At 40.7% G+C, this 21,761-nt stretch overlaps 2 protein-coding genes across 5 annotated transcripts; both read right to left on the bottom strand.

Annotated features, from left to right (window-relative positions):
* Nucleotides 1-4,873: 4,873 nt before the first annotated feature.
* Nucleotides 4,874-7,587, bottom strand: n4bp2l2 (NEDD4 binding protein 2-like 2). 2 transcript variants are annotated; one of them, XM_046389603.1, is made up of 6 exons: nt 7,437-7,587; nt 6,050-7,092; nt 5,829-5,953; nt 5,572-5,660; nt 5,399-5,475; nt 4,874-5,291 (listed from the first exon to the last, which is right to left on the bottom strand). In XM_046389603.1, the coding sequence occupies exons 2-6, from the start codon at nt 7,090-7,092 to the stop codon at nt 5,123-5,125; spliced, it is 1,503 nt and encodes a 500-aa protein (XP_046245559.1). In that variant the 5' UTR covers nt 7,437-7,587; the 3' UTR covers nt 4,874-5,122. The 2 variants fall into 2 exon arrangements, with proteins under 2 accessions (XP_046245559.1, XP_046245558.1); XM_046389602.1 differs by having other exon boundaries at nt 7,442-7,540.
* A 346-nt stretch (nt 7,588-7,933) lies between these two features.
* Nucleotides 7,934-21,675, bottom strand: brca2 (BRCA2 DNA repair associated). 3 transcript variants are annotated; one of them, XM_046389601.1, is made up of 28 exons: nt 21,412-21,675; nt 20,928-20,994; nt 20,558-20,794; nt 20,316-20,379; nt 19,845-19,897; nt 19,728-19,756; nt 19,467-19,578; nt 19,325-19,380; nt 19,085-19,175; nt 18,319-18,921; nt 13,773-18,203; nt 13,167-13,658; nt 12,830-12,928; nt 12,673-12,742; nt 12,093-12,586; nt 11,799-11,989; nt 11,505-11,692; nt 11,193-11,363; nt 10,721-11,090; nt 10,478-10,633; nt 10,255-10,402; nt 10,063-10,175; nt 9,772-9,970; nt 9,504-9,670; nt 9,235-9,373; nt 8,869-9,125; nt 8,536-8,679; nt 7,934-8,450 (listed from the first exon to the last, which is right to left on the bottom strand). In XM_046389601.1, exons 1-28 carry the CDS (start codon nt 21,412-21,414, stop codon nt 8,094-8,096), a joined length of 9,501 nt encoding a protein of 3,166 aa, XP_046245557.1. In that variant the 5' UTR covers nt 21,415-21,675; the 3' UTR covers nt 7,934-8,093. The 3 variants fall into 3 exon arrangements, with proteins under 3 accessions (XP_046245557.1, XP_046245555.1, XP_046245556.1); XM_046389599.1 differs by having other exon boundaries at nt 13,167-18,203; XM_046389600.1 differs by having other exon boundaries at nt 13,167-18,203; nt 20,928-21,026; nt 21,412-21,674.
* Between the last annotated feature and the right edge of the window lie 86 nt (nt 21,676-21,761).

Genomic DNA, 21,761 nt, shown 5'->3' with positions numbered 1-21,761 from the left:
AGTCCGCCGGACGGTATCAAATGTATAGCATGGTGAGCCCTACACCTGTCAAGGTAATCAGAAAGTACAGCGACACTTCCGGTGAGCAGTTTCCAAATTAAAGGCTCATAGGCGACAAAGTAAAACAGTCGCCTACCAAGTATATAGTGTGTAAAGATATTTTTGAAGCACATCACAAGCACATCACAAACACCAAAATACGTGTGCAGCGTGACCACTGTGTTGTTTTTGACAAATGACTATCATGGCACAGCAAAACACCAAAAAAGTCAAAAATAACACAAGTTTGCGCTTTTATTGTGAAGAACGGATGACGCGATTTCCTGTCTCATTGTGGCTGACTTGACTCCTCTGTATGCTCGTTTGTGTGTAAAAAGATGACACGCTGTGCGGTTGGGGAACGCGGTTGTCATTGGTTGTCAGCCTCACGTGACAATCACAATAAACAACGTGAGGTGCCGACAGACTTTACATGTGACATCTCGAGTCCACCTCAACAAAGGAGTTTTACAGGGGACACCGAGAAGATGGTTAATGCTTATGCCATTAATTTGAAAACCTGAAAACACCAACATTCACACAATTGTTTTATTCTCACGAGAGAGTCATCGTTTTGTACTTGAATCCCTTTCGGGCTTGATGGCTCTTAAACTCCAATAAATTCCTCTTTGCAGCTGCACTGGGAGAAAACTTCTGGGAATAAGCAAATTCAATCAATTTAAATTTGAGGCTGATCTATAAGATGTCAATGTACAGAATAACCTTCTCCGGGGGCAAGTGGGCCTTACTGTGGGCCATGATTTTTGAAAAGCAAAGTAATGCACAGTCTGAGGCCAGGCAGGGAGCATAAAGCATCAGTGATACCATACAAATAAAAATAAAGTAAGCACAGCTTTTAGTTTTACAACATTAAAAGCCTTGTTTGGTGGGGTAGCAAATAGCCTACATTAGCCTGTCGCACCCAGTTTTTTGTTGTCCTCTGCCTCTCATGTGGGTGTCAGCTCTCATTTCGTCTGCCCTTTCTGTCCCCAAGATGCTTAATGGCTGTGACTTAATTGTGGCTCATCACTGCCATTCAGGAAGCACAAAGAGCTCATCACGTCTCCCTCACATCACCATCATCAACAAAGAGCATATGCTCTTTTTCCGCTCTTGGCTGCCTCACATCACAGTTACACACAGTTCACACCTGGGAAGTACACTGAACAAACACACTGTTACACTGTTGACCGACGAACAGCGCGAGATGCTCAAGACACACGTGTCCCCTCGAGGTGAGATTTAGAGGCCGATACACAACACTAAAAGCATCCAAAAGCATTCAGATTTCATATTTCGAAATGTTTGCATTTCAAGGACTCTAAGCAGCCCACAGCCTGAAGACTGTTGTTGTTTTTCTTTTTCATAGGATGGAAATGTTCTGCAGGAAAATTCTGAAAACCAAGACAGTGTCTCTAACTGAGGAAGAGCAGAACACTGACACTGGAAGATGTAAAAGAGGAGGTAGTTTATAGCCAAAAAGAACCACATTATCATTCTGTTGATTTAAACTGTAGTCTATTTGTTTTATGTCTGTTCTGTGTATTCTTTGGTTTATGTTTGCATCACCAAAACTCTGTTTATTAACTGTACTCACACAAACCTGGAGGAACAGAAGACCATAAGTTGAATGTATTTAATGCATTTTGAGTCCAGAATATTAGTTTTCAGACGTGCTTTTTTGTGCATGGATTTTTGTTCAGGGTGCAGGATGCAGGAAGCGCTTGCACGTGAGCTCCTCCAGCAATTAAAATGTATGACTTTTCCTGTTTCTGACATCCTGTTGTGGAAAAACAGCAGGATATTGTGTCGCTGTTGCATAAATTACAGTCCAAGGCTGGCACAGTCTTGCTGATAGCTTAATTGTCTATTGGCTTTCGAGTTTTCTGGGTGATCCAAGTGCCTGCGAAGAGTTCTGATATATGAGAGTGTAAGCAAAAGGTTTGCTGCAGCTTGATGCAATACAATTTAAGTGCAACTTGGCTTAACTCAAACCACCAATGAAGGTAAAAAATTAACAATTTTAACCATACTTGGAAACCATGCAGTCAGATGAAGGCTTGTTGGAGGAGCTGGAGCTAAAATTCAGTGTACAGTATACTGACAGAAAGAATAACTTCATTCATTTCAGTCTCATTTCTGAGACTGCTTGACGAGTTACTACAAGTTTGCCTCAAGAGATCGGAGTGTGCAGGTGCTCTCCTTTTCATTATAATCAAAGCTGAAACATAAACGTTGATAACTACCCACATAAATCACAAGCAAAGCCCACTGGTGAGGTCAAATAAGCTGTGAAGGATGCACACTGAGCGCTGAAGGAGCTTGGTGTTGAACGGCAAGCTTTTTCGTGGAAATGAGATGTTCTTTGAGCGGTTCAGTGCTCCTGCTCATGTGCAGCTCCAGGATTTCAAAGGTCAGAGCTTTTACTTTAAAGATATGGGGGATATAGAAGCTATAGCCTTCTATATCTTATAACACCCTGCTGAGAATATGACGTCGCTCTGCGATCACTTTCACATCATGTCTGATCAGCTTTCTCTGTCATCTACCTTTCATCTCTCCATTTTTAATTTACCACAGATGTGCTTTTGCAGTAATTTACATTAAAACCCTTCACACAAAAAAGGCGAACATGTGAATTATTATAATTATTATTATAATAATATTATATATTATAATATTATATATTATTAATAATTATTAGCCCCCTCGTGACGTTTTATGCTGCACAAATTTGATATTTATTAATAGAAATCAAGGGCTACTTGTGACCCAAAGTCAGAACATTAGAAACTGGTTCATATTATTGTTTAGAAATACAGATGTTAAAGGTTTTTGTAGGAAGCTCTGAAAGAGATGTTTTTAATATCATAGTTTCATAGTTTAGATTAGATTAGATTAAGTTCCTATAATCCCAACTCATGCATGCTCCTTTGTGTCTCCTCCAAGCGGACATTGTTCAGACTCTAACACATTTTACTGAATCAACTACATCTTTGCACATACCACACCTTTACTGCATGTAAGACTGTGATTCATATTGTTTCCTTGGCTAAAAACTGGCTTGCACATTGCCACTGAATTTTGTGGATCAAGGTCAGTGCTGTGTTAAAAAAAAACCCTCCAGAGAAAAGGCAGGAAGCTGCAGGCTTATTCATTATACGTACAGTACAGTATGGTATGAAGGTACAGAGTATACTGGAGTCTGAGTCATCAGTCGACCTCAGAGCACCGAGAGGAAGATAATTCACTGTTTCTATTCATGTTTACATTTACCACAGAGTGCCAAACATTAACTTTCCTTTAACTGGAGGAAGGATCACTGGGAGGTTAGTAAATCCACTTTCTGAACCAGTTAGACAAACACAGATTGAAAATGACAAGATGAAAGCTGTGTGACATTTGAATTTAATGGAAATATCATACAAAACATTGAAGTGGCAGTAAATATCACTTTTGCTGGTGGGAGGAGCATTAAAGTGCAAAACAAGATAATGTGATTCACACGCATACCCTCACATCACAGACTGAATGAGACTTAACACACGTATCTGCTAACAACAAATACAAACAACAGACTCACAACTGGCAGTCTCTAAAATAATAAATGAAAAAAATCACAAGTTTCACTTAACTGACTGCTTAATACAGGGCTGCTATTGTAAAATGTTCCTGTTATCCAGGCCATATCCAGGTTATCCAGGTTGGTGTTTAAAGCTTTTAAAATTTCGACATTTATTGTGAAGAATTACAAACCAAACTTTCATGCAAAAATGGAGACGTGTTTGAATAAAAACAGCCTGAGGTCCAGACAAAAATAATTCCTGGTGCTCTTTGCTGACTGGAAAAAAAAAAAAAAAAAAAAAAAGTAAGGTCAACAAAACAGCAGCTCTGTGTGCTGCAGTAATGAACACCAGGGGGAATACAAAAGCAAAATGGGATTTCCTGTGAGACACAGTGATGAAGGCTCTCAGCTGTTATTCTGCTCTGCACCAGAGGTTTTACTGTGATGGGGTCTCTATTCATTGTTTTCCCACAGTAATTTTAAAACACTCTATAATTAATGAATATTTTTGTACTAATAATATATTTGCCATCGCGTCACTTTCACTCGTTAGTCCGTAATTTAAAGGTGCTCGCCCCCAAGCGATATTCAAGTGCCCATCTTAACAGTGATTCTGATTTTGCGGGTTGTAATCCCTCCTTCATGTAATTCCTATGTACGACATGTTAGACAAAATGCACAGTCCTCCCTCTGTGCAAAACTGTATTAAAAAAAATGTTCTTAATAGGCTTTGGTTGTCTAAGTGATCATCTCTAAAGACTTTATAGAACAAAAGTCCACCCTTTCTGTTGCTATCCTTCCACTGCAGCTCAACAGGGAAACATTTAAGGAAATTTGTGCTAAAAACACTGCAACTTTGGAGGATGTCCATTTGATTTGTGTAATTTCAGGAAGGTATCTCTTAATGAAGAGCAAGAACAGGATGAATGATGACATTCGGTGCTCTTATGGGTACCTGACTAATGTTTAAAAGCAGAAACTGTAAACTTACCCTCTAAAGGACACAGGAACAGTCCTCTGTGAACTATTTTGTGAAGGAAAAATAATGTCTGCTACCATACAGACATAAAATTATAAAACAATTTGTAGCACAGAACATCCATGCATCATTCATATGGAAGAACTCATTACAATGAGAATACAATTTGCCCCATTGTGGAGCTGCATATAAAAGACAATGCGCAACAAAACCCCTAAGTGCTCATGAGGCAGATGAGGACAACCTTTTGGCTTTCTATGTAGTTGCATATAGTACAGAACAAAACAATCTGAAATATCAGTCATTTAATACAAAATGCCAAAATAATTTACTCTGCTTGCAAAGATGTTAAACATGACAATTTAATCTTGAAAATTTGTCAAAATATAAATTTCTTCTCTCATTGTATAAAGCAGTCTATAAATTTACAGTATGCAAAATAATGTATTAGAAATCATGTAAAAAACAGCAGCTAACAATATTTACATAATTTCCAAAGAGTTGTTCTTCAAGGCAAATCATTTGGCTGGTTACAAAAACTAATGGGAGTCTTGGTTTCTCTTCATCATCTGTGGCTGCTCCGGTCGTCGTCTCTGGCTCACGTGGAGCGGCTCTTGTGAACTCATGACGATGTCTACGGATATGGGAAATGAAAAACGATCCATCATCTGAGCGATCTTCTCCTGGGGAACACCGTGCTTGTTCCTCCTGCAGGGAAAACAAAGCAGTGTGGTAATGCAAGTTTCTACAAGTTTTTCAAAGTCTGACCTGGTGTGTAATATATAATGTATAATATGATAATTAAGAAATCATACTTCTCCAGCTCATAAGGATCAAACTTCCAGCTGGTGTCTGGTTCACAAAAATCCACTCTGTATCCTCTATCCAAGCCCTGTTAAAACAGTTTGCCATTTTCATTAGCATCTCCATCGGTGGTGTGGTACATCATAAGTTAATTACTCAATTACATGTAAAATCCAGTACCCACCATCTTGACATATGGCTTCATTTCCCAGGCTTGGATGTTTGTATTATCAATAATAATGGGAGATCGGCCATCACGCATAGCAGCTTTAGCTAAAAGGGGATTAAATACAAAATGATGACATTTAGAAAAAATAAATAAATAAGAAAAAGGAAATAAAAATCTCATCAATTTCAATCTCATGATTGAAATTGAAGCTGGACAGAAATGCCTTCACAATGACGCGTGAAAACGTTTTCATTAAATGAGGAAGACAGTACCTCTTCTCTGGTTCCATTCATGTGCTTCTCCAAGAAGGCCGGCGTCATAACGATAGCCACCTCTGTGAGCAAAGTAGTCATCTGTGCTCAGTATCAGCCCACTGGGGCCAGTAGACACCAGCTCCCTGTGACAGAGGTGGGACACAAATGAAAATTACACGTTCAGCCTTTAAATGGACAATGCACTAATGTATGACACTCGAGACCGCACACAGACGTACCTGGCCAGTGTTGATTTCCCGGATCCTGGTAATCCCCTCATCAAGATCAGCACCAATGAAGAACGGTATGCATTACTGTTATCGGTGGGTTGGCTCCGATGCTCCCACAGCTCATATTCTGACTCATACCTCTGGCGCCTGTCATCAGCTTCACCTAACGGACACCATTCTTCTTTACTATCTCCAGGCCATCCAACATTTACATTATCTGTGTGCACATCACCCCGTTCGTCCCTGTCAAAGTGGTGAGGAGAACCTCCATAAAAGCCCTGAGAGGGGTGACAGCACACATTTGGAGGTGGGAAGCTGGAAAATGTTGGAAAATGAGCCTCCTCTTGATACTGGTTTATCGGGCCTGATCCGCTCCAGTTGAGACTGAAGTGTGATTGTGCGTTTGGTGGATCTGGGAATGCAGATGGGGGTGGTGGACGATGGAATGGCGGTCTGTGGAATCTTGAGTTTGGTGGTCTGTTTAGAGTTTGCGGATGACGCCATTGATCTTGAGGAAAAGCAGCAGCTCTACCAGACCTCAGGTCCGTGCCTGGCCTCGGTCTTCTTGACCAGTATGGCTCATTATGATACCAGTGTGGCCAGGATGGCTGTGGTTTTGCTGTGTAGCTATTGGCTTTTGCAAATTTAATTTTCTCCTCACTTATATCTGCAGTCCCTTTACTGGAAGATGTTTTAAGAGGTACGGATGGTTGAACAAAACCTGCATCAGGTTTCCCTGGGTCAACATTAGCACCACCAGGAGTATCGATCTCCTCAAGCTCTTTGTAAAACTCACTCAGCGTGTCTTCAATGTCAGGCTTGGCTGTGTTTGTGTTTGTGTTTGGAGGAAATACTGGACCGATGAAGGTGGTGCTAGTGAGTCCTACCTCCTTCAACACAAGCTGCCTGACACTTCCGTCAGGGCTGCTGGAGTCGCTACTCACACATTTAGCGTCTTTGTCAGCAGAGTCATCGCTACCATCTTCTGTTCTTTCAAGCACACCCACACAAGGGTTTTCTATGCCATGAAAGGAGGATTTAGTATGAGACATCTGCATGGAAACAGATTAAAACCCAGTTAATATTTTGCAAAACTTACGAAAGTATGAATAATTTTGATGCGTAGTTATTTTACTAGTTTTTGTCGCCAGTTACAGCGAATATATATGCCAGACACTGCACTTATAAAATGGTTTTACAATTGCGTTCCTACATTGAGCTCATGCTGTACACAGACCGAAACTTAAAAGAAAAAGCAAACAGTCCGCTAGCTTATGTCACCTCCAGGCTACAGGCAGAAAATGGTTTAAAGAAGCAGGCTGAACTGGTTACGTAAAATAATTTACTACTTTAACATAATAACACTGAGCTAAAGTCGCTATTTATTAATGCTCACCGTACGTTGTCAGGACGTATATATGACGGTAAAGACATTGATAAGAACAACAGGGATACAATTTCCACACTGTATGGGCATTCTGTTTACGGAAATGACGTAATCTTCTTCTATTTTCCTCTTTAACGTTCGGATAACCACTAATGAGTACGACAGCACCACCAGTCGGATTTGGTTACAATAACACATACGGATTTCATGCTTCATCTTCTCTTGGAACCAAATATAACCGAAGAGGTGTGATTATTAGGAAACATTTGCACATTACTCTACCACGTACAATATATGTATGTTATATCGTAGTATGTATATTTTAGAATTCAATTACACAAAATGTCCAACTCTCACTTCCTTCAGGTGTGACAGTGGACGCCCTAATCAGCTTACATTTCATTTTTCCCAAGAAAACGGGATCATAAAGTGATAAACTGTAAGAACACAATTCTAAATTTGTGTTTAACTTATTTACCTTTATAGACCAATCAGTAGAAGAGAGAGAGTGTAAAGTGATTTTACCCCTTTAATGAGTCCAACTAGACTTAAAAGAACAATCACAGAATACTGCATAAGCCACGCACAGCATTTGCCTCTTACAGTCGCTCATATGTACAGTTTTTTTAAGCTGTAGTGTGCTCAACACCATACAGTCTCATGTGCCTACACTAAATCACCAACAAGCAATGCCTGAGTATCAATCATGGCCAGTTCCTCGTCATTCACCCATTCATCCTCCACAAGTGAATTGACAGGTTTGCGAGCTGTAGTCTGTACAGTTTTTAAAGTGCAAGGTGTCCCAGACCTCCGAGGGGGGATGAACGTCTTTTTCACACACGGCGAAGCCGCTGAGCCTAGAAGGGAAAGGGGTGGTGGAGACGGGATACGAGAAAGATAGTCCAGAGCTCTCCTCCTCTTCAGGCTGCTTGGGTCTTTCTCCGTTGAACATTTTGCTGCTGGAGGGTCCCTGCTGACAGGTGTGAAGGCTCCAAAGCTTTTGACTGGTGGCTGAGAAGTCACCTGCATTAGAGGACACATTTTAAAATCAACATAAAGTGGATATGAGAGGCAATGAATCAAACAGTCCCGCAGTACATGAACTCACACTTGTCTTTGCGTCTTGTCTTGTGTCCCTTGTCGAAGTTGGGGTTTGCATTTGCAGAGCTGGAGAGGAGATGGAGCTCACGCCATCAGATTTGATTAACTGTGAAAGCTTCTCCTCTGCAGTTAGGAACATGTTCTCCTGACCCTGAGAATGATTTGATAAAAATTATAGTTCTATAAGACACTAAGAAACTTCATCTGACTTTCCGTCAGCATGGTGGTGAGTTGTTGTGAGTGACTCAATTTTCATTTTCAATTTTCCTTTAAATGAATGAACGGTAAACACAGTTTTGAAACACGTCAGTTTTATAAGTTTGGGATATTAGCACTGTACCTGGACTATGTTTCTGAGTCGGCTGAGGGATTCCTGTAGATGAACTTCCTTGGGGTTCGTAGAGAAGACGGTCAGATCACCAGCATACACAACAGGAACGGGAGATGTGGACTGACCTCTGAGCTGCAGGTTGCTCAGAGCCAACAGGACACGTGGTTTTACTACATCTTCCAACCCAGACTGAGCCAAGCTGCTGAAGCAGCGCACTTTAACAAAGTTTAGGTTCCCATCGGCCAGATAAAATGCAGGAGAGAAACCTGTGTTCACAAGCACAACCATTTAGTAAACAATGTTGTTCTGGGGAAACAGTCAGAAATCATTAGCTCAGCATTTCCTGCAAAGACATTTACAGTGGAAATTACTTACCCTGTCCATCTATGATGGTGGTGACATATCCTGTGAGATCAACTTCTCCACACAGCGGCTGAAATTCTGGGTTTTGAAGATCCATAAAATGGGCTGAGACCCTCGGTTGAAAATGTGTTGATAGCCATTCCTGAGAAGCCTTAAGGACAAAACAAATCTTTAGTATTATAAATTAGTTCCATGATCTATTACTCATTATTTTTGATCATTTAACAACAATTCCCTGAGCACAATGAGCGTGATCAAAACAGCCAGTTTCTAACCCTTACCTGTAGGTCTTGAAACTGTGTTTTCTTTGTCCCAGTCAGCTGAACAGCTGTGCTACCGCCAGGTTTCTTTCCCTCAGAAGTGGTGAGGTTATACACTTTGTATCGACAGCCTTCCTTCAGCAAAGACTGAAGATCTGAGGGAGGTCGCCAAAGGTTCAACTGATAAACTAAAACAAAAAAATAATTTTAAATTAGTATTTGATTACATAATTGAGCATACATTAAAGTGACCATAGTGCATCTAAAAGGAATGAAAATAAAGACGTACCACTGCCAGGTTGGTCCATGCAGTCAGCAATGCAGAGTCTCCACACAGGTGTAACATCTCGTTTGGGACAGCTTCCTTCGCGGTCCTCTGCATTTTCTAAAGCCCGTCGGTATCGATCCTGCAGTTCAGCCTGCTTCTTCTCCATCAGTGAACGCCTGTAGGCACGTAGAGTCTCCAACTGCTGCACACTCAGATGAATCTTGGGATATGCAAGAAAAATATATGTGCACTGAAAACTCTATTCATATAAAAAAAAAAAAAAAAGTTAAGAATCTGGCAAGTAAATTTCACCTCAAAGTAAGCTGGGTCATCCCCTGCAGCGTCAAAGAGCTCCTCTCCATCTTGGAGACTTGCAAAATCCTGACAACTGACTGACTGTCTTCTACGTTGGGGCTTGTTATTAGCTGAAGATGAAATTTTTTTTTTTTAAAAAACTCATTCCATTTCATCCGGTAGTTAGGAGGCTGCAAACATGATTCCTACCTTTCTCCTCCTTTTCAAATTCAGCTTGAATCTTGGCAAATAGGATCTCCATAGCTTTTTGCTTTTGGCTCTCATATCGTCTTGCCTCCTTCTCTTCTGCGCGAACAGAACGAAAAACAACGCCTCCATCTGGTTTCCTCTCCATCCACTGGAAAATGTGACAAGCATACAAATAAATATGAGGAGAGAAAGTACAAATACATCAACACAGTATGAAACACACCTGTATAGGGTAGCTTCTCAGTATGATAATGTCCACACATCCCACTGGTCCTCCATTGCTGTACAAAGAGGACACGGGAAGCAGGAATGGTCGTGGATCCCTGTAAAATCCCAGCTTAGAATCCCAACGTGCCAGTCTGCTGCTATTGGCACAAATCTAAATGCATAAACAATAGATATGCCAGTTTGTTATTTGGTTGCCTCATGGACAGATAAAATTACTTAATAACTTAACTTGAAGTACCTTCAACATGAGAGATTCAGGCGCCTCCAGAGGGGAGCAGGCATCTTGTGATCCCACCAGCTGAGCCCCATGGATGATTATCTTCCCACCAACAGCCAGTCGACCTCTGTGGAGCATGGCAGTCAAAGGTTCATCCAGCTGGGCTTTAATGCCATACCAGCCATCTGTCAGCCAAACCACTGCAGATGGGTTGTCGACCTTGGCATCAGCAGCTGTAGTCTTGGTATCGCTGAAACTGTGTCTTTTCGGGGACTGACCCCTGGAAACGACCCCACAAACACAGAGGACCAGGGTTTTGGCTGCTGTGTCATCCTTTTCCATGATCTTTCTCAGAGCTGGCCTGCGGCTGTGGTCCACCTCCACATCATATCTAAAGCACATAAAATAATGTAAAAATGCTTCAGAGAAAGTGCATTTACATAAAATAGCATCAGGAACACACTGGACTATAAGAAGCTATAACTCTAAGTACCTGTACTTAAGTTGTAGAAGAACCCGTTCTGGGGTGAGACAGAGGCTGCCCATTGTTTTTGGAAAAGATCTTTCCATGGAGGCCTGCTTCCACACAATCCATCGGTAGTGATTGTACACCCATTCCTCGCTGATCAGTTTAGGATCCACACCTGGGGTGTCACATAATGATCTGTGGAAATTGTAAAATAATATAATATTTATTTGTCTGCATTCTGCACACACCAAGACGCACCAAGTTTCTCAAACATTCAAAAGGATGTACGAGACAGACAGACCCACAACATAAATCCTATCAAAATCCTTTAAATACCTATAAAACTCTTCCTTCCCTGCAGTCCCATCATTACTGGGGATCAGCCATCCTCCATCGGCAAGTTGTACACCACCTCTGTCTATGAACGCCTCCTGTTTGATGAACTGCTGCAAACTGAAGCGAAATGATTCTGCCGTCTCACTGGTGATCTCATACACATGCGGATGAACTCCATAGCTGTACAGCTGGGAAAACAAATGCATGAACCTGTCAAAAGGCTGTTTATGTGACAGTCATCTTATTTTACACCAAATACAACAAAACCCACTAACAAAAGAGTCCTGGCCTTGCCTGTTTTTGGGTGTATCTTGCAGGAGGCTTTCCATCTACTGCAGCATTTAAAGGTATCCTCGACACTCCTGAGGTTTTGGTTAGAAACAAACTGCCCGGCAAAGGCCGAATGGTCTGGCGCTTTTTTTTCCTGATCCTCATGTCTTGCATATCTCGCGCCAACTCAACATTATGAAGATTCTGAAACATGTCTGTAGAGCATAAGCACATCATTATTTTACCTTTGTTATTCAAAGCATTGACAGTGTATTATTAGTGTACTGGCTTTATTTTTTAACCAAAATGTTACTGCACCTTGGCTTCTGGGCAAAGTGTCCTCCACACCTGATGCCTCTGCAGCAGAGTCCTCTGAATCACAGGTAAGACCCTGGTTTAGATTATTCATCAGATTATCATTTGCAGTATCAACCACGACAAATGTCTGAATGTCATCTTCGATTTTATTTCCAGTTACACCTGTAGTGCTTTGTGTTTTTTCAGTGGGTGAGGCATAACTGCTGCTGTTAAAGGGCATTACAACGAGATGGCAGCGTTTATCCTGCTCCTGTGGCTTAGAGGAACTCTCTTGGACAATAGTCCTTTGTTTCTTGAATGGAGGAACAAACGCAGAAGGTGTTCTTAAGTTGTCCTTGAACACTGTATTCTTGTGACTTTCTGTCTTTGAATTCTTGAGGAATAGAGGAACAAACACGGGCATCCTGGAACATGCTGATCTACTATCTCCTGGAGTCAAGTGTTGTGGTGATGTTGTCTTTTGCGATATGGTTTCCACATAATTTTTTCCGTTTCTGTAAGACATATAAAGACTTATCAAGGAGATGATGACAACTGTCAGCCACTTGAAAATATGACCAATAATTCACAGGCAGCTTACCTGTGTGGCCTTGTGATGTTTGGATGAAGAGAGACGCTGTACCTGAAAACTCTCCTGTCTTTCATTGCACCTTAATTAAGAAGAAAAAAAATACATATCAAAGGTTACTTAAATAAGAATGAAAAAAGATGGATTCTTTAGATAATTTTATATTTACCATTTGGACTGCTTTTTATTGAATGGAGTGTTGAACCTCTTGGACCATCAACAGTCCTGTCAAATTCCTCCAGTAATCGTCTTTTCAGGGGAGGCTGAGCTGATTGAAAAAGAGTCACAGTGTCACGGTAGCTACATACAAGTATTTTAATTAATTTGTAAATAATAATTTATTTTCAATATTGGATCAAGTTATTTAACTAAAAATACTCAAAAAATAGTAAATACTTTTGACTTGAAGATAAATAATCCTATTCTTCAAATAATTGAGACTGAATAAGTTCTAAAAACATATTGTACTACATAAATTTCAATCAATAACACACACACACACTTACCAGTCTTATCTGGGTCGTCTACTGGCCTTTTCCCTTTTCCTTTTTGTTCCTCTGCTGATCCTTCACTGGATTTTGAATTTTCTTGGAGCGGCATATTTTCTGAAGTCACTGAGAGACTTTGGCCAGCTAGATGCTCATCCTCCAACAAAGCTTTAGTGCACTCTAGAGCTTCCTGGGCAAAAAACATCTGCTGGGTTTCAGTGCAGCCAGTCAGGTTAAGTGACTGAAAGGACAGAATTGAAGACTCTTCTGTCCCTTTAACCTTCAGGCCCTCGCTGCTGCTGACACTTGACATTTCCTCTCGAGGACTGTCATAGAGGTTCCCCACCCTTGATCGGGTAATATTTTTTTCTGCCTCATCATTAATCGAAATGCTACCACATGTTCTTGAATGTTGCATAGTTTCATTTTCGTGGTGAGTCGCTTGTAAAGAGGTTACAGATTTAACAAGCCGAGGATCACTTTTCTCAGGATGCAGGTCTTTGTCACCAGCTGGGGAGAGATTTGAATTTGAAGTTCTCTTCGCATCTTTCACTTCTGACAGATCTGATTTATGAGCATTGGTAGGTGGGCTTGTTGAGTATGACTCTGAATCAAAACACTCACCATCAGCAAAATCTTTCAAAAGCTTTTTTGCTTTCAACAGATTTTTCTGTGAAACATGGACTTTCGCTCCCCCTGCAGTTTTGAAACCACAATGTGTTTTCTCCATACTCTCACCGTCATGTTTCTTGTCATTGTTCCTTGTGTCTGAAACACCTGGGATCTCTGCACTGAAACCGATGTCACTGAAGAGAGCTTTGGCCTTCTGGAGGGCATCAGATGAAAATGCCACTGGCTTACCACTAGCTGCAAGGAATCCACCATTGCTGGGTGGTGGACCAGGAACTGGCATCTTGGAATGTGTTGGTTTTGCACATATTTTCTCCTCAACTCCTTCACATTCACTCAACAAAGCTTTTGCTTTCTTTAGGGCTGCAGATGAAACAGCGACTCCTTTGCCACTGGCTGTCTGAAATCCACCATTCTGTTGCTGTTTGTTTGCGTCCTCAAATGCATCATTTTCATTCAACAGAGATTTTGCTTTTGTCATCGCTTCATCTGACACGGTTACTTTTTTCCCACTGGCTGTACAGAATCCATCGCCGTTGCTCAACTCACTGACGGAAGAGCAACCAACGTTCTTTAACGCTGTGCCCAATGAGGAGGACGTTGTCATTAAAGATGTGCTTCCGTTTAAAGAAGCTGTCTTGGTAGAATCCAGCGTGTTCTTGAACACCTTGCTGAAAATCTCCACATCATCAGGATGAAGCATCTTTTCAGAGTTTACAGTTTGTCCCACAGTCACATTTTTTAACTCCGTGTGTCCACTTCCAGGGTCTTCGGGAATGTTTGTCATCTTCTGATCTCGTTTAAATTCTGTCAGGTTTATTTTATCGCTTCCACTTCCACCCAAGGGTGCCATGGGTTTTCTATGTTTTAGCAACATGCTATCTTTACCATCCATAAAGTTACAGTCTTTGAAGAAAGCATCCGATTCCTGCATCGCTTTTACTGAAATAGAACCATCATCGAATTCATCTAAAAGCTTTTTTGCTTTCAACAGGTTTTTCTGTGAAACATGGACTTTTATCCCCCCTGCAGTTTTGAAACCACAATGTGTTTTCTCCATACTCTCACCGTCATGTTTCTTGTCATTCTTCCTTGTGTCTGAAACGCCTGGGATCTCTGCACTGAAACCGATGTCACTGAAGAGAGTTTTGGCCTTCTGGAGGGCATCAGATGAAAATGCCACTGGCTTACCACTAGCTGCAAGGAATCCACCATTGCTGGGTGGTGGACCAGGAACTGGCATCTTGGAATGTGTTGGTTTTGCACATATTTTCTCCTCAACTCCTTCACATTCACTCAACAGAGCTTTTGCTTTCTTTAGGGCTGCAGATGAAACAGCGAATCCTTTGCCACTGGCTGTCTGAAATCCACCATTCTGTTGCTGTTTGTTTGCGTCCTCAAATGCATCATTTTCATTCAACAGAGATTTTGCTTTTGTCATCGCTTCATCTGACACGGTTACTTTTTTTCCACTGGCTGTACAGAATCCATCGCTGTTGCTCAACTCACTGACGGAAGAGCAACCAACGTTCTTTAACGCTGTGCCCAATGAGGAGGACGTTGCCATTAAAGATGTGCTTCCGTTTAAAGAAGCTGTCTTGGTAGAATCCAGCGTGTTCTTGAACACCTTGCTGAAAATCTCCACATCATCAGGATGAAGCATCTTTTCGGACTTTACAGTTTGTCCCACAGTCACATTTTTTAACTCCGTGTGTCCACTTCCAGGGTCTTCGGGAATGTTTGTCATCTTCTGATCTCGTTTAAATTCTGTCAGGTTTATTTTATCGCTTCCACTTCCACCCAAGGGTGCTATGGGTTTTCTATGTTTTAGCAACATGCTATCTTTACCATCCATAAAGTCACTGTCTTTGAAGAAAGCATCTGATTCTTGCATCGCTTTTACTGAAATAGAACCATCATCCAGTTCTTCTAAAAGCTTTTTTGCTTTCAACAGATTTTTCTGTGAAACATGGACTTTCGCTCCCCCTGCAGTTGTAAAACCACAATGTGTTTTCTCCATATGTTCACCACTGTCTTGTTTCTTGTCATTGTTCCTTGTGTCTGAAACGCCTGGGATCTCTGCACTGAAACTGATGTCACTGAAGAGAGCTTTGGCCTTCTGGAGGGCATCAGATGAAAATGTCACTGGCTTACCACTAGCTGCAAGGAATCCACCATTGCTGGGTGGTGGACCAGGAACTGGCATCTTGGAATGTGTTGGTTTTACACTGAGATTATTCTCACGTTCATCATATTCACTCAGCAATGATTTTGCTTTCTTGAGAGCTGCAGATGAAACATTAACTCCTTTGCCACTGGCTGTCTGAAATCCACCACTTTTGGGGGTTGACATCGGAACTAGACTGGCAAGATGGCCTGCTCTTACAGTATCTCCCTTTTGCTTCAGTTGTTTGCTTGCATCCTTCAGGGTATGAATGTCATTCAAAAGACATTCTGCTTTCCTCACTGAATCAGCTGACAGAAACACTTTCTCTCCGCTGGCTGTACGGAATCCACCAGCACTGCTCAATTTATTGATTGAAGCGGAACCGATATTCTCTGATTTTGTGCATGAGAGAGATGAAAGTGGCTGTGCAGTCGAAGATGGGTTTCCATGGAAAGAAGCTGTGTTCGTCAAAGAAGGTATATTCTTAAAACCAACACTGGAACTCTCCAGATTATTTTGTGCATCTTCTGCATGGTGTGTGGCTGGTCTCAAAGTCACATTTTCACACTCATTGATTGGTTCTTCACAAAAACTTGCTTTCATTGCTTGAGCATTTTTACATTTATGAAGGTTTTTTTTATGAGTGATACTTCCAGACAAGGGTTTTATACTCTTTTCATATTTTGTGGACATGCCACTGTTAGTGTCCAGAATGTCACAGCCTTTGAAAAAAGCTTCTGCCTCTTGCATGGCTTTGGCTGAAAGAGAAATCCCCTTTCCACTGGCCATCTGAAAACCACTTTGACACTTGGTTGTGTTTATTTTGCCGTTTTCAGGAAGTTTCATAACATCTTCATCTGTAAGGCCTGAGACCTGTCTGTCTGAGCAGGTTAGTCTTCCTCTATCCTCCTCCTTACACACAAAGTTGTCATTTTGACTATCGACACTGCACTCTGCACCAATTTTATCACTTTGTTTGTCTGGGGATTTTTCAATTTGCACAAGGTTCTCCTCAATATCAGCAAACAAAGCTCTAGCCTTGCTCACTGTCAGGTGATTTTCAGCATTGAAACTATCATCAAAATTTATACCTGTAAGAAAATCAGGGTCAAGTTCTTTGTCATCTTTTCTGGGAGAGGTGGCATTATCTTCACTGTGTTGTTGTAGCTTTGGAGTTCTGAACTGTGTAAATTCAAACTGGCTATCTGCTTCTTCCAAGATGGTGCACAGCTCAGTCACATCAGCTTTCTGTGAAGCTGTTAACTGGCAACTGTTTTCCAGAAATTTTATACTTGAAGAGATTTGCTGGTTTGAGTAAAAGGCTGTGTTTTCAACTGATCCATGACTTGTACTAAGTTCATCTCTAGTGACACGGGCACAAGGTTTTTCCCCTTCAGTACCTGCTCTCTCCAGGTTGGCTAAGGAAATTTCCATACTCTTATTTGAAGCAGTTTTGAATCCTGATGCATGGACAGAAGGCAGAGAAACTGTTGTTTGCTCTGGCAGACTGCCATGAACTGAATGTGGAGTGCAGTTAATGTTATCAACAGCTCCTTTTGCACTGCTGCATTGTTGCATTGACGTGCTCTTCATAGGCAACTCATACTCTCTGCTAGGGCACAGTGTCTGGGTTTCTTTGACTGCATTAGCCAGCTTCACATCAGTTTCAGCTTCTTGTAAAATTCCACTCGAATGTGCCTTTCCATTTCCTTTATGTGTAGATGAAATATGAGGAGTCCTATGGATATGTGTTTGAAAACCTGTGCACTCTTGACTTTGCTGTTGATCATTGTTCTCTGAGCTGGGAAGAACAAATGATGATGCAGTCACATGAGTGGTATCTTCAGCAGCAGACTGGAATCCACTGTCACTTATAGTGCCCTCGTTGATGAGGTCATTTTGTTTAGCAGTAGAGAGAAATCTTCGGTTACTGATGACTGTTATGTCACGGTGAAGGTTTGCTCGACTTACTTTCTGATGAGCTTCTTTCATGGCTGACAGACAAGCTGATGGAGAGAAGCCATTTTGAGGATTATCCCCTGCTACTTTACACAGTTTACCAGGGTCTGGCATTTGACTGAAGTCTTGTGCAAAATCTTTGGAAAGCTGTGATATGTCAAGATCCTGGACTTTTGCCTGTACAGAGGGAAGCAGATTTTCTTCAGTGGGATTTCCCTCTTTTTCCATCTCAATCTTCCTGATGCAACAGTTTGTGTCATCTAGGGCTTTCACCAACTGCTTCACATTCCCTTCTTGATCTGAAATAAACATGATAAAAAAAGATAAATTCAGACATTGTAGAAAATGGGCTTGTTCCAACATTAAAGCAGAAGATATTATGATTTTACTTTAAATGCAAGAGAAATGTATTACCAGCATTTGGAATCCCTGACAATGAGTCCACCTTCTGAGACTGTGTGTCTTCTCCTTGAGTTTGCAGTTTTAATGTGTCAACAGTATAAACAAATTTTCTATTTTTCTTAGAAAATCCCAAGTCTGTGATTTTTAAACGTGACCTGAATTGCTGGCCAGAATCAGAGCCATGCTGTGGTCGTTCTGTTAAAATATTGTTCTCCACTTGTGTAGCAGGACCATTACGGCAAGATGTATCCACAGTACAAGGTGGAATTTCAGATAAACTTAGTGGAGACCACTGGGTGTTCCCAACTTCTCCAGTTTTTATAGATGGGGTTGAGGGAAGTCTGCCTGGTTCACAGCTGCGCTCTTTTGTTGGAGTAATTTGCTTTCTTTTGATTCTGTCAGTTTTCACTTTTCTCAGTGCTGAACTACTGCCGTTGAAAAATATGGAGAGAACATCTTCAGCTCCCTCAAGAACACTTGCTACAGTGCTACGAATTTCTCCATCTTCAATAGCATCTGGTAGCTTCTGTCTCCAAACACAGTCACTCTGATTTGGTGAGCTCTGGGGGGAGTTAAAGGGCTCTCGATACTGACCAGGTACAGGGGAAACAACACCTGTTGATTAGAGACAACCAATCAGTTTTTCTTTGCACTATGCCCCCCCCCCCCAAAAAAAGGTGCAACACAAAATAAACTAATCTGCATATTTATATAATTAATACTCACACCCACTGCACCAGCATAGATATTATTTAGCTGTAAAGTAAAAACACATTACCTTGCTGACTGGTAGGCATTTCATTGTTTTTGGGTGACACTGCTCCAACTCTGAATGCATTTGAAAGAGAAGGAAAAAGCTTCCGTACAAACTGAGAAAGACAGAAAAAAGGAGTTTGTTATATATGTTTACTGTACTGAAATGTCTTATAAAGGGGTGATGAAACAGCTGAACCAGAGACTAAACATGTAGTAGTATTAGAGATATGTGCTGTAAGGTTGGACAGGACAGAGTACTCACAACAACATTTTTGTCTGCAGGCAAACTTGCTGGGCAGGGACTTTCATCAGGTTTAGCTATAAAATTAAGAAGACACAATAATCATAACAAATCACATATATGGAGCAGATCTATATCATAACCAATTATGCAATTTGCTTACTTAAAATCAGGGTGGATGGTATTGCTGGTGGAGTATTCAGAGAACTTGTCCATGATATATCAGGATGAATCTGTGCACCAAGACTTTCTGATATATGCTTGGCATAGCTTACCTGTTTCATAAAAAAAATAAATAAACAAAATAAAATTATATATATATATGTTTGTATGAAGAGGGAAAACCTTTAGGTTATCCACTCCTCCACATTCAGTCACTGGCATTTGCTGAAAGAAACATCATGATTACATTTAATATACTTACTGGGGATTTTTGTGGGGTATGAAGCAGATCTGTACAGAAGGAAAAACAGAAACAGTGTTTACCACTGATTGTGAAAATGTTTAAATGTAATTTACACAATACAGATTTGCAGCTCACCAAAACTGTCCTGACTCTGAGGTTGGATACCACCATATTTGGCACCTTGGTCCCTTCATTAGAGGAGGGAAAAAAAAAAGATAGATACAACATAAACAAGAACAAGATAGATGTAAAAAAAACTGTCAAAAGCAATGACACATGAGATACAACAAAATTATCTTCAGCTCCATAAACACTGAATTAACACAAAGGAATTAATTTTAGTTGTGAACTTTAGTAGAGGTACCTTTACCATCAAGTGTTAGCTCTAAAATTAGTACATTACTTTTATTCTTTAATTTAATGTCTCTTTAAAATGTAACAAAATACATATGAAAGCTTCCCCTATAATGATAAATCACTTAAAATAAATTCATATTCATAGTAACAACATCAGGGTAAGAACTATACAAAAATGAATTTGGAGCATCTAAAAACTTATAATTTCCCTTTCAAACAGCACAGACAGCAAAGAGTTGTTGCACTTACCCCTCTTTTGAAACCCGAAACAAATATGGAGTTTGTGCTGTCGTCCAAGGCAATGGTTCTTTTTCTAGGGTGTAACATATAGAAACGTTTTCACAAGATGAAATCTCAATGCAAACACGAGAAAGTTACGTCAATTTGCAACAAAGAATTTTAAATTTCCTGTGCATAAATCCATGTCCCTGTTAGGTATAAGTTTATGTAACCTTTAACATATCAACAGCCAAACATTAAACCAACTTTACCTTGTTCAGCAGTGAACGAGTGCTCTTCCTCTGGTGTTTCCGGTGACACAACTCGACTGTGTCTGAAAGCTTTGGGGGTTGAAAACAGCTGACTGTCTAATGTTGTTTTGTCAGAAGGCGTTTTAAAATTCCCCTCTTGGTTTGCACACAGGTCATCTTGATCAGACACGTTTCCATCATTACTTAAGGTTTGTGCTGTCAGTGCCTCAAACCAATGTGGGTCCAGTGGACCGAGATCTAAATTGGGACATCAAAATGATTTATAGTTCAGTAACAAGTACATAACCTCCAACAAACAAACCAATATATTTCGTTTTGACTTAAGTGGTTATCGCAGCTGGGTTGGACATCATCAGTATCTACGTCTTACCTTTCCATATTTCATCTTTAAATGTGTCGTACATCTTGTTGGAGGTTAAATCCATTCCAGCTGACTTCTGTAATGATTAAAATGTAATATGTGGCACGCCTGAGAAGACAAATTTTTCACCAAGACTTAAGTTAAAAAGCAAAAACGTATGGAAGCGAGTTTGCTGAACGATGCGACACATCCCTCAGAGTAGGCACAGCCAGCACACGCCTGCTTCCGACAATACGTTATGAAGCTAGCTGCTAATTAACAACATAAGCTTACGATAAACTTAGATAATTTGATATAAAAGTGGTGAGGACAAATTCTACAGAAGGTACCGTTAGCTTACGTTTGAGCCACAGTCGTGGCAAATGCTATAGCTCGTTGCCAGTGCTTAGAAAATACATAAATACAGGCTTTTCTCTTACTTTGACTGCTAGGTTTACTCAATCAGAAGAAGAAACCAGACGGTAAAAATAGATTTAATTTTGAAGTAACTTACCATGGCCGTGTGCGAGAGCGTTAACTATCATATCACACTGAAACTGTTGATAAAATGTGAACGACAAAGTCAAAAACCACAGGAATAGATTAAAAATGGGGGAACTGCGTGTCAACCCACTAGCTAGGTTGTCCCTGCCATAAAAACAAACCTCGCGCGCTGTGTCCCGGAACTCGAACCGACTTCAAAATAAGAGTACTGCAGTTCAGATAATCTTTACAAACGTTCTGTTGTTTACAACCAACTATATTGGGGGTTTATTACAGGAATATTAGGATGAATCAAACAGGTCAATAATCAAAAAAGGATTAAATGCTTGGAATTTATAGGTATTTAATAATCCTTGACTT

This window comes from Scatophagus argus, chromosome 5 (genome assembly GCF_020382885.2).
Source record: "Scatophagus argus isolate fScaArg1 chromosome 5, fScaArg1.pri, whole genome shotgun sequence".
Taxonomy (NCBI): domain Eukaryota; kingdom Metazoa; phylum Chordata; class Actinopteri; family Scatophagidae; genus Scatophagus; species Scatophagus argus.
Note: the sequence above shows the minus strand (reverse complement) of the source record. Positions and strands in the feature narration are given on the sequence as shown.

Coding starts and splice junctions, on each gene's coding strand:
- n4bp2l2 (XM_046389602.1), bottom strand. CDS start 7,474: ATGTCTTTACCGTCATATATACGTCCTGACAAC. Junction 5,661..5,828: donor TGAATGGAACCAGAGAAGAG/GTACTGTCTTCC, acceptor ATCCCCTTTTAG/CTAAAGCTGCTATGCGTGAT. Junction 5,476..5,571: donor TGAAGCCATATGTCAAGATG/GTGGGTACTGGA, acceptor CTGTTTTAACAG/GGCTTGGATAGAGGATACAG.
- brca2 (XM_046389599.1), bottom strand. Junction 11,693..11,798: donor CAAGATACACCCAAAAACAG/GCAAGGCCAGGA, acceptor TTGTTTTCCCAG/CTGTACAGCTATGGAGTTCA. Junction 10,403..10,477: donor TGAGAAGCTACCCTATACAG/GTGTGTTTCATA, acceptor CACATTTTCCAG/TGGATGGAGAGGAAACCAGA.